We start from the raw sequence: 13,580 nt of genomic DNA, 5'->3' as shown, positions 1-13,580 counted from the left end.
GTTTGTCTTCGCGCCCCACATACTTCTGTAGAAGAGCACTTACTTTTACCAATTTCTCTGGTGCATGACGTCGCAGCACATCTTCGATCCGCCGTCGGGTTTGCGAGAGGAGCACTCCTTCTTGCACCAGATTTGCCATTGGTAAACTGGTAGGCTGGCTATTATAAAGTCGCTCCTCTGCCCTCGAGCGTTCAGCTTCCTCATAAACGAAGCGGTCATTAGCCTTTGCTTTGACAATGGACATTGTCTGTTCAATTACTCGCGACTTTATATCCAAGTCTAGTGGTGAGTCAGTAGCAAAAGACGGAAGATGATTAACTTCCACGAGCCATGGCTTTAAAGCATGGTCGACAATAATGTCGACACCAAGAACCTCAAAACATCGAGATCCTTCGACCACCCGTCGACGAGCCAATTTGCTTCCCTTGAGAGTTTCTTCGTATACGGCCGGTGCATCTGATTTTGTACTGCCTTGATCACAGCTGGGTCGCTTCGGCTCTGCGGCACATCGTTCCAAGCCACCTGCCCCTCTGAAAAAAGTTGACTCATATTCGCGAACCAATGTTGGTAGAATTGAAATAATCACCTTTACAGACATGGTGCCCATCCGGCGCCAAAGAGAATCAGCCTTGACCTGACCTTTTTCACCAGCAATGTAATCCATGAACCATCGCAAAGAGCGCTTCGAACCAACATCGCCCGCGTCTACATTTTCATTGCTCTGAAAGTTTTCGTTGTGCTTATTGATCGCGTAATTAGTCAGGTGCATGCAGCGCATCGCTACGTTCTCTGCATTTGGTTTTAAATATTCTTCAGTACACAACCTGACAAGTCCATCGTGAAACAAATACATGCGAAGAGGTTTGCAGCTAGTGATGAGTACATACAAGCGCAAGTCAAACTTAAATCCATCAATCAAGAACGGCTTCCGTATGTAATGTTGGGCAACGACTTGTTCTAATGGCGAAATGCTATCAAAATTTTGAGTTAGAAAAATTCCACGACCTTGACACCCGGAGTCTGGCTTGACAATATAAAACCGTGAAGATCGCCCAGTAGAATCAAATTGGGCTCGAAAGTCAGCAAGTTCCAAAGGCAGAACCCATGTTCGGGGGTAGAAGCTGTACTCCTTTGGGTACTCGCGGCGCATTTTCTCGAGATTCTGCGCTAACCGATTCTTGCGAGCAATATTACTCATCCCAGGAAAGTGATTGATTCGCTGCCATGGTCGGAGCTTGCTCATCCGTTCTGCAATGTTGGCCACGTCTATCCAATACACGTTGCAAAAATCGCACTCTGGGTCGTCGAGCAATGTAACATCCTTCTCGCGTTCACACACAATTCGCCAGCCAAGCTCCTGCGCGGCTTCGATTACACAGTCGTACCTTAAGGGGGGCACGTCGCTTATATGCACATCACTTATATATTATTAAGAAGCGTATTCTTTAAGAAGCGTATAAACGACGCCATCGGAGGCGCCGATGCGCACTTGCATTCTGCCGCGCACAGAAGAATTTCATCATAGCTTCCATTGCGTCGCCGCCGCCGTCGCCTAGACTGTCGCCGACTGGAAGCTTTTGCGGCTGCGGGCAGGGCCATCCACTTGACGTTACAATATTGTCATGTACGATTTATTTTAAGCCGGGGTTTGCTACTTTGATTGTGCTTAATCACATCGGACCCACCCACGACTTAAGCATCTCCACCTGCCGGTCACCACGGTGGCGCCGGCGGCACCCCTGCGTGGTATCATCTTCTTTCTTTCTCTCTCTTGATACACGGCGACTATCGTGGTCAGAACGCGAGTGTGATAAAGCACATTCAAAGTGGCCTAAGCTGGCTATGCTGAGTTCTTGCTTGTCATGTCGCCCAGCCGCCATCCGTTCTCGATGGCCGCTTGGCACATGGTAAAGAAGGTATGGGGCCAGTCCCTCGCCCAATCAATCCGAGTGCGCTTCATCTGGATCATATGATTAGCCACAATTGCAAGCTTCCGAAACCGTGGGGCTGGGCCATGGGTCTTGAGCCGCTCCACCGTCCAGCTCTCCTTTTGGAAGTTAAGCCAGTTCTGGTCAAGCTGGACTTCAAGCCCCCACCTCTCCTTCGTGTAGCCTTTGATGCTTGATATATTCGAAAATACCGTGTTGATCTCTCTGCCCCGGCCCTTGCCATCCGGCCCCTGCATCTTGCCTATCTTCCATAGGGCAAACCACACAAATAAATTGGAATCAAGTTTGATCAGCTCCGGAGTTGGTCCACTTTCGTACACCCGCACTGGTTTGGCCTCATACTCAGAACAAAAGGTGAGCCATCCGCCCTTTCCTGCCCAAGCTGACCTTTGATTCTTCTTCGTACTTTCGGCGCGGCAGTTGGTTTGCTTCTCCACCACCTGGCTGCCGATCGCTGCCTGCTCTCCTGTGAGGCCCACAGTCAGGCGTGCCATGAACTGTGCATCAGACTTGGTGTCTGCTTGCTCAGTTGTCATGCCCGTACTCCATAAATGGTCGCCGCCTCTCCAATTTACCCTATGCCCCTTCCTTAGAAAGAATTTCGCCGGCGGGCTGCTTCAGCAGCGCCGGCCAGATAAGAGCATAAGGAGCGAGTATCGACTGAGCTGCAATAATAAATAACAGCTCATTCTCTCTCTCTCCTCTGGGCGCTACTTTCCTGGCTATCGAAGATTACCTGACTAATCACATCGGACGTTCGAATCATTTGTCCGAGCGTCTCTAACTCGTCGGAGTAATGGGCAAAGCGCGATATACGCCATACGGCGTGAGCTTATTTGAAGTATGAATTGTAGACCATCTTTTCTGCAGATAAAGCATCCATCGCGTTCCCACGTGTTGCAACGAATCGACAGTTTCGAGAAAGAGTTAGATGAGCTGGAAAGACGCACAGGCATCCGGCGGGCTGTTTGAATCGATTTGCGGGGTACATCTGTTCTTCATGTATGATATATGTCGACGTAGGTACGATTTGTGTCTGGCATTTCAGCATCAAGCTGCGCAAGCGGAGTTCTCCGCCTTTGGATCACTCACGTGAAGCGTTGGACATGTCCCAGGGCAATTGCTGACGCAGAAACACTCCAAGGATTGACATCAAGTAGTCCTTTGTCGAAAAAACGTGGGCGGTCCTCATTTGATGGTCATTGGGAGCTGCATGTTGAGGGTGCGATCGTGGATGATGGGTGTCAAGGGAAGTCGGAGGGGGGGGGGGTACATTTTAGTGAAGTAGTGAGCAGAGTGGAGATAACCTTGGATAGAAAGCTAGTTAATGGTGCCATGTTGACGTGGGTGCCACCAATGCAGCGCACCACCGTGGGCGGCTTTATCGTGCAACGACCATGCCGGCGTGGAACAAGGTCTTGCCATGTGCGACTTGCCTTGAGCCTGAGGTGTGCTCCTAAACGTTTCAAGTTATCACCCCTATTGTCAAAGATCATCAAGCTACGTCACAGTAGCGAATCCAAAAAACAGATTGTCGCTGCGCTCGGGCGCTACATTGAGAGGCTCCAGCTCCGTGACATTAAGGACAGCCGTGTCCATAGCCGTGTCAGATCGCATATGGCGTGCAAAGTCAATTCTCAGATGTGATTTTTGTATCTAGGTAATTAATTGTGATTCCGTACTCAATGCGTGTTTCAATGTACCCGCTTTTACATTCTCCCAGCTCGATACAATGCTTTTGCCTCATCTCCTCTGTTTAGACCCAGTATTAGTCGACTATACCGTTACCCTGGGCGATGAAGCCTCGCAGAAAGACGCAAGGATTATAGACCTTCCGATAAGTGTCAACATAGGAAAATCAAAGAGTGAGGATCGATGCATGGATGCGGCCCCATATGCCGACATTGAGTCCACCCTCGCGACAGCAGCAGCTCAGGGCCTTAGTTCTGGCAGCAATTACGAAAGGGCTCCTTATCTGACCAATAGACAATGATCGTCTCGACCCTCCCGCCTGGGACCTGCCAACAGCCCTGCAACAACCCCGCTAACACCCTTGCGCTGGCGTTGTGTCGGGTCGGGCGCTGGCGGGGGTGTTGACAAAATCAAGTACTGGCCTCCCCTAGGCTTCGTCAAGTGCGCTGGCGCTGGGTGCGAATGCAGGTGCCGGGCCCCCAGGAGGGCTCAAACTAGATCGCATCGAATTTCCCGCGGGCTGCTCAAAGTGCAGCACCGTCGCCTTGTCGGCGAGGTCGCTGTACGCCTCCTCGGTCCGCGCTTGTCCAGGGGCTACTGCGCAGGGCTACTGCCTTTACGCGGACCCACTGTTTCGAGCCCGCGGGAAATACGACGCTTAGGGCCCACCCGGGGCCCCGGCGGCGCAGTGACGAGATTGAGCGAGAGTTGACTTTTATACTTCCTCCTCAGTAGCCTAATTGTCGTTTCGTGAGACGGATCAACCAAATTCGATTAGTCGATCATAAAACGCGTGCAATTACGTTGGAATAAATGCATCCGCATGAAGTTTTGCTCTATTCCAACGTTTCTGGAGCAAAAGAGTGGCCGAAACGAGCGCGGCCCAGCTCCATGTTGAAGTTCAAGTTGAATAGGCAGCCCTATGTTGAAGTAACCTGTGGTCGTCAGCAGCCGCCGCCGGGCAGTGTGTGGGCCGCAGGGCTTCATGGATGTGCTCGGAGACTGATGGAACGGCGTGTGCGGTGCTCTAGGCGCCTCGAATGGCTCACATGGACCACACGATGTCAATAAGTGCAACATAGGCGTGGGAAAGTTCAACATAAAATTACCATAGCCCGGCTCGACAGCCACAGGTGGCGCAGCAGTGTTATGAATTCCATGGAGGGCATCAGTTGTGAGCTTGTTTGAGCTCTATAGCTCGAACGAGTCGATTCTCAGCACTCGTTTTGTTTGTTGTTGAGCCTTTGCAGCGAACCGACAATTAGGTATCTGAGGACTAGTACAAAAGTGAACTTTTGAAAGTGAACTTCTGATTAATTTCGGTCCGGCTTTTGATTATTCGGCTCTAAATTTCGGCCTCGTCTGGAATGCACTCCTACCCCACATCGCAGCCTGCTGTGCTGGGTGTCGCCGCATTTGGGTTTGCAACTCGAGGTGTCTTTCGAGTTCGAGAAGGCGCAGGTCTTGCCCGCTGCAGGCTATGCTACCCTAACTCGGGACTATGCTATCCTCCCTATGCTGGGACGCTCATACTGGCCTATGCTGGCTACAGAGGTGGGGGTGCCATGGTGTCCCATGATGAAAATTGTTGTCTAATGGTGGAGTCGTCGCCACCCAGATTCGGAAATTGGCTTAGTCTCGACCCGCCCGGTCTGCTGGGGTATGCTGTTCCACCTTCCGGTATTCTGAAGCTACCATCGTACCGGACTCCCCTTATTTCGGTCGTCATGCTCGCCGTTGGGGCTTTGTTCGTCGCGGGTTTTGTTTGTAAATTCGCGTGTGTGTTTCGTGTGTGTAGTGCGGGTGTCGCCCGTGTGTATTTCGGTTTTGGTTGCGATCACAGTGCACCTGCTACCATGATAAAGCGGCGAATATCGCCCTTAGAACGCGAGTGTGATTAAGCACAATCAAAGTGCGCTTGGCGATAAGCCAGCTACCTAGGGAGCCTACATTCTGCTCCTTGGGCTATACTACCCTAACTCGGGACTATGCTATCCTCCCTATGCTGGGACGCTCATACTGGCCTATGCTGGCTATGCTAAGTCGGCCTTATACTGGCTATGCTTCGGCTAGGGTGCATCTCGGGTAATTGATTTGCCGACGGTAGTCGGGCCCTTTCGACGGACTTTAATTTCGTGGGAAATTCGGGTATCTCGGTTAGTGCTGGGGACGTCGTGCGTGAAATTATGGAGTGCTGGCAGCATCCTATTTCTTTCATTGGCCGGCCCATCGCGAGCATTTATTTCATTGGCCAGCCCGAGGGCTAGCCTCAGCGGCGGCGACCAGTATAGCGGCCGATGATGGAATTTCCACCTTAGAGGGCCCCGCGCTCCTCGAATATGCAATGACGTGCAACGATCCCAGCGGCTTTGAGGTCCGCAAACATGTGGGTGAGGCACATAAAAAGACGCGACATCCGGACGATTGCGAGGCGACGCAAGCGGGCAGCCCCAGGGGGTGGAATGAGGCGCGGCAGCTTCCCCCGACCCAATTCTCGGTCGCATTCGAGTCACAGAGCGTCGGGAATCGTTCGTCATGAGGGCGATCAGATCCACTCGCGGCAGCTCTTCGGCTCGAGCGGATTTGATCGAGATCACCTCACCGCCTCCGGGAGGCGCGCGACGCCGCGGGTTACACGGCGCTCACCACGCAATAATGCATGTTCCAGGTAGGCAGCGCGGTCCTTTGCGAGCCGCTCGAGAAGGACAATCGAGGGGGTGTCACCTCGCACTCGCGCTGCCAGCTCGACCCCCAGCACGAGGTTGGGCCCCTCGTCGGCCGCCGCCCACCGTAACGGCCATTCTCGTCATCCACGGGCTGCCCCGACGCAAACAAATTTGATCACTTTCGACCGGTGGCCTTTCCGGAGCGATTCGCTGCGGGACCCGAGGCGCGGCATGGTCCATAGACCCTGCGCAGCGCCAGGTCTTGGAATCGACGCAGCGCTTGCCCCGGGACAGGCCGGTAATATTATCGAAGTCGCCGCTTTTAGTTGAAGCGCCGTGTAATTCGCCGCCAATAGAATGCTTGAGTTCCTTCCTATTTCCAATAATTTCCAGGACCGCGCCGTCCGGGCCCGATAGGGGTCCCATATTTATCTTCTATTTCCCGGGCATTCGCCGGTATGCGTGGTTAGTGCTGGCTAATTTCCCCCGATGTGGTCTGGGCTAGGCTATGCTCATGCTATACTATGCTGGAGCTTCATACTAGCATACTCGGATTCTAACAACTCCATTGCCTAGTTTACCAATAGCATAACCTTATTTCTCTAGGTTATGGGCCCACAGGAATACCTCTAAGACGCAGTTAGATAACAGACCCTTGTACGTATATCCTATAAAACTAATAACGGTGCCAGCTCCACCCACCGAACTTTCCGAATCTGGCCCTGCACTCACACTTGAGTCTTTATCGAATGCAGTGATGCAACTCTCCTCAGCAAACGAAGCGCTGAGAGAGGAAGTGGCCTCAATAAGACAAACAAACACCCTCAGAACAGTTGATTCCCAGGAGCTTGCAAACGTCACAGCCCAATCATCAGGCACTAGCCGCCCGCGGACACGCGCCGCTTCACCGTCGTGAAAGGTATCTACCACGCGAACGGCAGGAGCGTTCTCCAAAAGCTCGACTCGGGCGATGGCCGCGAGGACCAGCCCGTCGTCGGCGGCGTCACCGCCGTCGCGCCACGCGCGACGTACACAACCACCCCGGTCACCGAGCGCGAGATCACGAACGCAGTGGCATACTGCGTCCGCTTTTTTTCGCTCGGTCTATCTGGGTATTTCGCAAGCTTGTGTCGGAAAAGCCACTACCGGCTCTACCATGCATTTTGGTTAGAGACTTGGGTTAATCTGCTCGCTTAGTAACACCACAGTGGCATCTGACAAAAACGCTAGCCTGCCCTGTTACTTCGAAAGGCACTACTACGATGCGGCATAGAAGCCAAAAGCACACATGGTCCAGCCGAAGGCTTGTTTGGCGATAGGACCGAGGGCCCTTTCCGCCTCGATAGCCGCCACACGTTCTTGTTCTGGAGTCTGCCACTTCATAGTAGAGAAGAAGAATGCTTTTTCGATAGCGTGCAGCCTGGCAGCACGCTGCATGGCTTCAAGGAATGCTTGGCGGTTAGCGCTCAGATGAGCAGCGATTGAGATTCTCGAGCGGGATGCTCTGAGCGCCGTGGCGCGGGCCCCATACTGAAGTCTGACGCGCACGTGTCGCTGAATCGAGATAGCGGCATTGTGCAGCGCCGACGATTTGCGCTTCTCCTTGAGCTCTGCTCTGCCAAGGACAGAGCAACGCTCGTGCCATTTATCAAACATAGTGTTAAGTAGGCGTTCGGAAAGCGCTGCGCCATGCGACATTTCTACTAGCACCTGAGTAATGGTTAGGCAACTGACAGAAACGAACGCTTGACTTCGACTCACATGAAATTCAGGAAGGGTGAAGAGTCCTCTCTCGTGTCCGTTACCGCCACTGTTGTGTAGCCGACGATCGACTCGCTCGAATACATCAGCCCAGAGCAGGCATTGTCTCCCGAGTTCTTGTGCGTTACGAACCCGCTTTACGAGGAATCGTTGGATTCGGGTGGCGCTCGCAAAGGTGATGTTGCCGAGAACGGTCTGCTTGTGCTCCTCCACGAGCCATGGCAGTATCATGAGAATTGCTTGGTCGATTACTACCATCTCCACCTTATTTTTGTTGCGCTCTACCAACTTTTCCTTTGTCGTCGGCATCGCAGCGAGGCCGGTGGCGATGACCTCAGCGTAGTACTGTGTCGAAGCTACAGTCGTGCAGACGATCCCAATCGCCTGACGGACAGCATCCTTATTAATGACCCGTTCCTTAGAGCCGAGAACTATGCTGAGCTTAGGGAACTCGGGTTTCCACTCACGAGCAGCAGCCAGCAGCTCTGAGAGAAATCGCGAAAAGAGTCGGAAGAAGGCATGGCCATAAGTGGTCGTAAGCAGTGGGTGACGGTTCAGGAGGAATTGTTTCTCCTTCGGGGTGCCCGCGCATATGCCCCAGAGCTTGGCGAAGACTTCAAGCCTGGGATGCGCATCGACGCGAGCCCCCGTGAGGAGGCCTTGGAGGTTCTTGTTGGCAAGGGTCCGGATCCCATACTTTCGGTTGAGGCAGTCGCGCACAAGCTCGTTGAGCGACAGATCGGGTGAGGGGAGACCCTGACTGCGGAGCGCCTGGCTCTTGATCTCCGACGCGACAATGACGTCGTAGATATCCGCAATTAGAACACAGGACGTCTCAACGGGGAGTGGAGGCACCACAATGTCCTTCTCAACCTTCGATTTGACGACTTTCTTCTTGACGTCTTCAACGATCAGTTCCGGGCAGGGTGCAGCTGTTGTCTGTGCTCCAACGTGGACCCGCTTGACGGCCTCGCGGACTATGCAGACAGCGCACGGCTCCGGCTCGGCGATGTTCTGGACCTCATTATCGTGCAGGCCGATGCGCCTGTGGAAAAGCAAATGACCCCCACCATCCCCGAGGAAGCTCTCCAGACCGCTTGAACGCTGGGTGACGACGCCGGTTGACGCGCTTAGCCATCTCTTCGATTTGAAGGGCGCTAGCCTGCCACCCCTGGTCTTTACCGAGCCACTGCCGCATGGCCATATCGAGCACTGCGCCTCCCTGCGTTCTTTCGAAGAAAGGAGGTGCGTGGGTCACAAGTAGTTGAACGATCGTGGCTGCTTCTTGCTTCTGTGTTTTAGTGAACTGTGCGTAGGGGCAGCGAGCAAGGATGGACCCCTGACGTTTGAGCTTTTCTACGATGCTTTTGTACTTGCGAGTCAAAGTTATGAGGAGCGCATTAAATGTGAGCCTCACAAGGTCCGCATCTCTCCGCTTAGCGCGATCTCGTATCAGGATGGCATTCTTGTCGTCTTCCCTGAAGAGCCAATTCTTCCAGACCGAGAACAGAGCCCGCCGCAGGAGGCTTGTCGTCGGGTCCAGCATCCTGCTAAATTGCTTGCCCATCTTCTTCTTGAACGCATCGACCGTTCTATCCTCGGCATCTCCGCCCATCATTATCTCCTTGGCATTGTGCAGCTGGTGGTTGACATGGGCGTGCTTTTCAAACCACGTCGGGCGCTCGAGAAGTGCTTCAGACGTATCAAGGTAATTAGTAAAATGGGCCTCACGCGCTATCCAATTGTGGCCACGCTCCATATATAAATCGTTCACGTAGATCGAAGCGAGGAGCTCGCGACGGAGAACAGCGAACACGGGCCCAAAGCGCGCAAATAACATGCTGAGCTTCTCGAACACGGTAAGGACGAGCACTGTCCTTTGCTTGTTTGGGATTGGAGCCCTCGAAAGATTATCCCGCTCGAATTGCTCGCGAATCATTCGTTCTGCCCAGATGGCGACGCTCTGCCACCTGTTATTTTCATCCTCATACGAGGTTGTCCAGTCATTCAAGATCCGGTGCGTCTTCGCGTCGATGACATCCACGATGGATCCTAACATTATGTTACTCGAGCTCTGCGACAACAACTCGGGTCTATCAAGCCTGCGACCGGACGTTTTATCGTACAATCCGCTACGGTGCTTTCGCCAAGCATTCGCAATCTCACTGTTTTTTTGCAGGGGAAGCAGATTTCGCGGTAAGCGCCGCCTACCCCGCACCGTGGCTGATACAGGATGAATGATACGCAATTCGGACGCACCCCCTTGGCCGCTGCCCACGCCGCAAACCGTCCATAACTTTCCCGTATGTAACTGCCTATGCACTGTCAAGTTACCCCGTTGGCATCAACGCTGACAACCCGACAACCAAGTAGCTTTAAGTAAAAAGTAGCTTAGATGTCAAGTAAGATACATACATGTAAGTTGAGTGGCATAAAATAAGTTGAGTGAGCCTCGAAGGCCTCCTCAGGAGGAAGATTCTCCTGTATCTGCCCTGCTGTCCTTATTTTCCCCTTCTTTCTATCCTTGCGGGTTCATATCCTCACGAGCCTGAGTTCAGTCTCAAGGTCCCCATTTTAGTATGGGGGCTCTTTCTCCTTTCCCCAATTTCCTTCTCTTTCCTTCTTTCTATTCCACGTTAGGACAGTATAGAGTGACCCTCTCCTGTTGGGAATCAGGGCTGCTTAGCAGCCCCCATCTCACTTTCTTTTTACCGTTTAGGTCAGGAGCATCTTGACGTTGTAGTGCACTTTACCCCACTGCGCTCCTACTGCGTATCCTGCTAGTCTCCCTTCCCTTCCGAAGTTCCTTAATTCATTCTAATCCAGTTTTAAGTCTTATAGACAGCGAACTGAAGGAGTGACTGCCAAGCAGAGACAGAAGTACCACAGCGCTCTTCTGTCACACGGTGTCTGTGGTGTCTGTCTGGTTAGCGTCACAGCGACGTGCCAGAGAGCACCAGGCTCTACGAGGTAGCACAGTCGCCGGACAGTGCACCTGCTGGATAGTAGCTTGACTGACGTCATAGCGACGTTAGGAAGCTAATAAACTACCCTAACTTCCTATGTAACTATTATTATTATCCTTCTATATCTTGTATCATTCCTTAATATCTGCTAACTAGACACCCACCCGATTCATCGATAATGGCATCTCCTCTTACACCCGCCCAGCCGCATATACAGAGCTTTAATCAATTCATGGACGAGACTCTAGCCATTGGCGTGACTGGTGTTCCTCCGCAGAAGTTCGTGCTCGAAGGTCCGTCGAAAGAAAGACTCCATGTTTCGTTCTGCGTCGCATCAGTGAATATCGGGCACCCAACAGTTCTTGACGATGATTTTGTCAGCGTGATTCATTTAACTCCAAGGGAATCTCGTGAATGCAAAGTAACGTATTCGGCTCCGATGGATGTAACATTCGAATGTTGTGTGGACGGTCGCACTGTTGAAATTTTTACCAGGTCCATTGGACACTTGCCTATCATGGTCCTCTCACATAGGTGCCGCGAACGCAACTAATATCTTTATGAATATTTGGTGTGCAGATGTCACCTCTGGGGATTGAAGAAAAATGGGTTAATCTCGAGTCGGGAGGTTTGTCATTGAATTCAGCTCTATCGAGGTGGATCGACTGTAACTGCCACAGGAGGATTTTGAATATGGTGGATACTTTATTGTGAATGGGCTTGAAAAAATTCTTCGGTTACTTCAGGTCGTACATGAACAATCTTTGTCTGCAATGTTATCTTACTGAAATATAGGTTCCTATGAGAAACATGGCTCTAGCAATCAAGCGCCCTGCGTACCGAAATCGAGGAACTTTCTTCACAGAGTGAGTTGCTCTGTCTCATAATGCTACCTTGTTTGAGTGAGCAATAAAGGTATGCTGTGATGATGCGTTGCGCGAGGCCAGATCAATCAACATGCACAATCACCTTGCATTATCTCTCTAATGGAACTTTGCGCTTGCGTGTTTCTATACGAAAGCAAGAAATGATGATCCCGCTATGTATCATACTCAAAGCGTTGCAGCCTGGAATCTCAGATCGAGTTGTGTATGCCCAGATTATTGGTGATTCTGGAGGCGCAATCAATGCACTTGGTGCTCCACAGGTTGAGCGTGCCTGTCTGCGTTTTCACACAAGATTTCAAAACGTCATCTCCAGTTTTGTCAGGCATGCTGCGTGATCATGCCATGGCGCCATACTTTGAAGAAAACGACCATAGTTCTAAGAGTGCTATCTCCATCCTTGGTTCCATGTTTTTGAATTTCTTTTTTGGTTACTTCCCTGAGGGGACTGACAACGCCACGGTTGGTCAATTTTTCATACGAAGATTCATTGCGGTCCACGTGGACGATTTCCTAAGCAAGCACGATGTGCTCGTGCTCATGGCTCGAAAGTTGTGCTGTTTTGCACGAAATGAATGCTGTGAAGACAATATTGACTCTCTAGGTTACCAAGAATTGCTATTACCAGGGCACCTTTTAAGCGCGTTTGTGACAGAAAAGCTGGGAGAGTCGCTCACTCAAGCCGCATCACATGTGCAGCGGGAAGCCCGCATTGATTTCGATGATATTGCATCAAAACTGCGATACGAACCACTAGCCTACTGTGGCAAGACCATTGGCCGGTACAGTGGAATTATATGCGACAAAGTTTCGTCCCTTCTTGCGTCTGGAAACCTTGTTTCTTCTAGTGGCTTAGACCTTCAACAGACAACAGGCTTTGCAATTGTCGCTGAGCGGTTGAACAAGTGGCGATACTTCAGCCACTTCCGCTCTGTGCATAGAGGGCAGTTCTTCACAACAATGAAAACTACAGCTGTCCGAAAACTGCTTCCGGAGGCTTGGGGTTTCCTTTGTCCTGTACACACACCTGATGGTGGACCGTGCGGATTATTATCTCACCTCACAGCAAGAGCTCATATCATATGCTCGAGAAGTAATAGTATACATGCCCACTCGAGACTACTTGACATTATCGTTTCGCTTGGTATGGCACCCAATCATACTAGCAGTTGCGGGATTGATTGCACGTTTCTCGTGCTATCACGGCAAAGGATTTGTGACTCGACCCTCAATATATGCCTCGATGGTGTTTTGTTGGGCTCTGCACCTTGTCTTGTCTGCGCAAAGATTTCTGATGCACTGCGTCGACTTAAGGCGAACTCTGCCTTCCGTTTAGGATTGGATCCAACTCTGGAAATAGCATTCATTGATCAAGGGCCTACAAATTCATCTCCTTTTCCTGGATTATATCTATTTTCACAGGCAGCGCGATGCGTGCGCCCAGTCATACAGTGCGGCACTGAATCCAAAATTGAATTGATTGGTCCATTTGAGCAAATGACGTTACAGATAGCATGCAACTTTCGAGGCTTGAAATCGGGGGTCGGGGACACATCTCCGTCTGGAGCTTCGGCAGAGACCCATGCAGAAATCGACCCCAGTAATATGCTTTCCGTTCTAGCGTCACTCACACCTTTCTCCGACTTCAATCAGTCCCCTCGT

General features: G+C 51.6%; 4 protein-coding genes across 4 annotated transcripts in view; 2 read left to right on the top strand and 2 right to left on the bottom strand.

Moving 5' to 3' along the window:
* Nucleotides 1-202: 202 nt before the first annotated feature.
* AURANDRAFT_10854 (hypothetical protein) lies at nucleotides 203-1,282 on the bottom strand (the record flags this gene model as incomplete). The annotated part of the gene is made up of 2 exons (XM_009042804.1): nucleotides 203-390; nucleotides 523-1,282. Coding segments are annotated over 2 exons (948 nt in total), but the record flags the coding sequence as incomplete, so codon positions are not given.
* Nucleotides 1,283-5,206: 3,924 nt separating this feature from the next.
* On the top strand, nucleotides 5,207-6,940 carry AURANDRAFT_67366 (hypothetical protein; the record flags this gene model as incomplete). The annotated part of the gene is made up of 4 exons (XM_009042851.1): nucleotides 5,207-5,408; nucleotides 5,897-6,027; nucleotides 6,310-6,402; nucleotides 6,914-6,940. The coding sequence occupies 4 exons, from the start codon at nucleotides 5,207-5,209 to the stop codon at nucleotides 6,938-6,940; spliced, it is 453 nt and encodes a 150-aa protein (XP_009041099.1).
* Nucleotides 6,941-7,564: 624 nt separating this feature from the next.
* AURANDRAFT_67365 (hypothetical protein) lies at nucleotides 7,565-10,127 on the bottom strand (the record flags this gene model as incomplete). The annotated part of the gene is made up of 3 exons (XM_009042803.1): nucleotides 7,565-8,017; nucleotides 8,069-9,113; nucleotides 9,139-10,127. 3 exons carry the CDS (start codon nucleotides 10,125-10,127, stop codon nucleotides 7,565-7,567), a joined length of 2,487 nt encoding a protein of 828 aa, XP_009041051.1.
* Nucleotides 10,128-11,159: 1,032 nt separating this feature from the next.
* The window catches only part of AURANDRAFT_55255 (hypothetical protein), a gene marked incomplete at both ends in the record, with an annotated part of 4,442 nt that continues 2,021 nt past the window's right edge, over nucleotides 11,160-13,580 (top strand). The window contains 6 exons of the mRNA XM_009042852.1: nucleotides 11,160-11,568; nucleotides 11,614-11,662; nucleotides 11,715-11,783; nucleotides 11,830-11,900; nucleotides 11,950-12,188; nucleotides 12,244-13,570. Of these exons, the coding sequence (XP_009041100.1) occupies nucleotides 11,213-11,568; nucleotides 11,614-11,662; nucleotides 11,715-11,783; nucleotides 11,830-11,900; nucleotides 11,950-12,188; nucleotides 12,244-13,570 (2,111 nt within the window). The remainder of the gene's footprint in view (nucleotides 11,569-11,613; nucleotides 11,663-11,714; nucleotides 11,784-11,829; nucleotides 11,901-11,949; nucleotides 12,189-12,243; nucleotides 13,571-13,580) is intronic.

Source organism: Aureococcus anophagefferens (assembly GCF_000186865.1).
Source record: "Aureococcus anophagefferens unplaced genomic scaffold AURANscaffold_38, whole genome shotgun sequence".
Taxonomy (NCBI): domain Eukaryota; class Pelagophyceae; order Pelagomonadales; family Pelagomonadaceae; genus Aureococcus; species Aureococcus anophagefferens.
The sequence above is the reverse complement of the archived record's forward strand: the minus strand, read 5'-3'. Positions and strand labels throughout refer to the sequence as shown.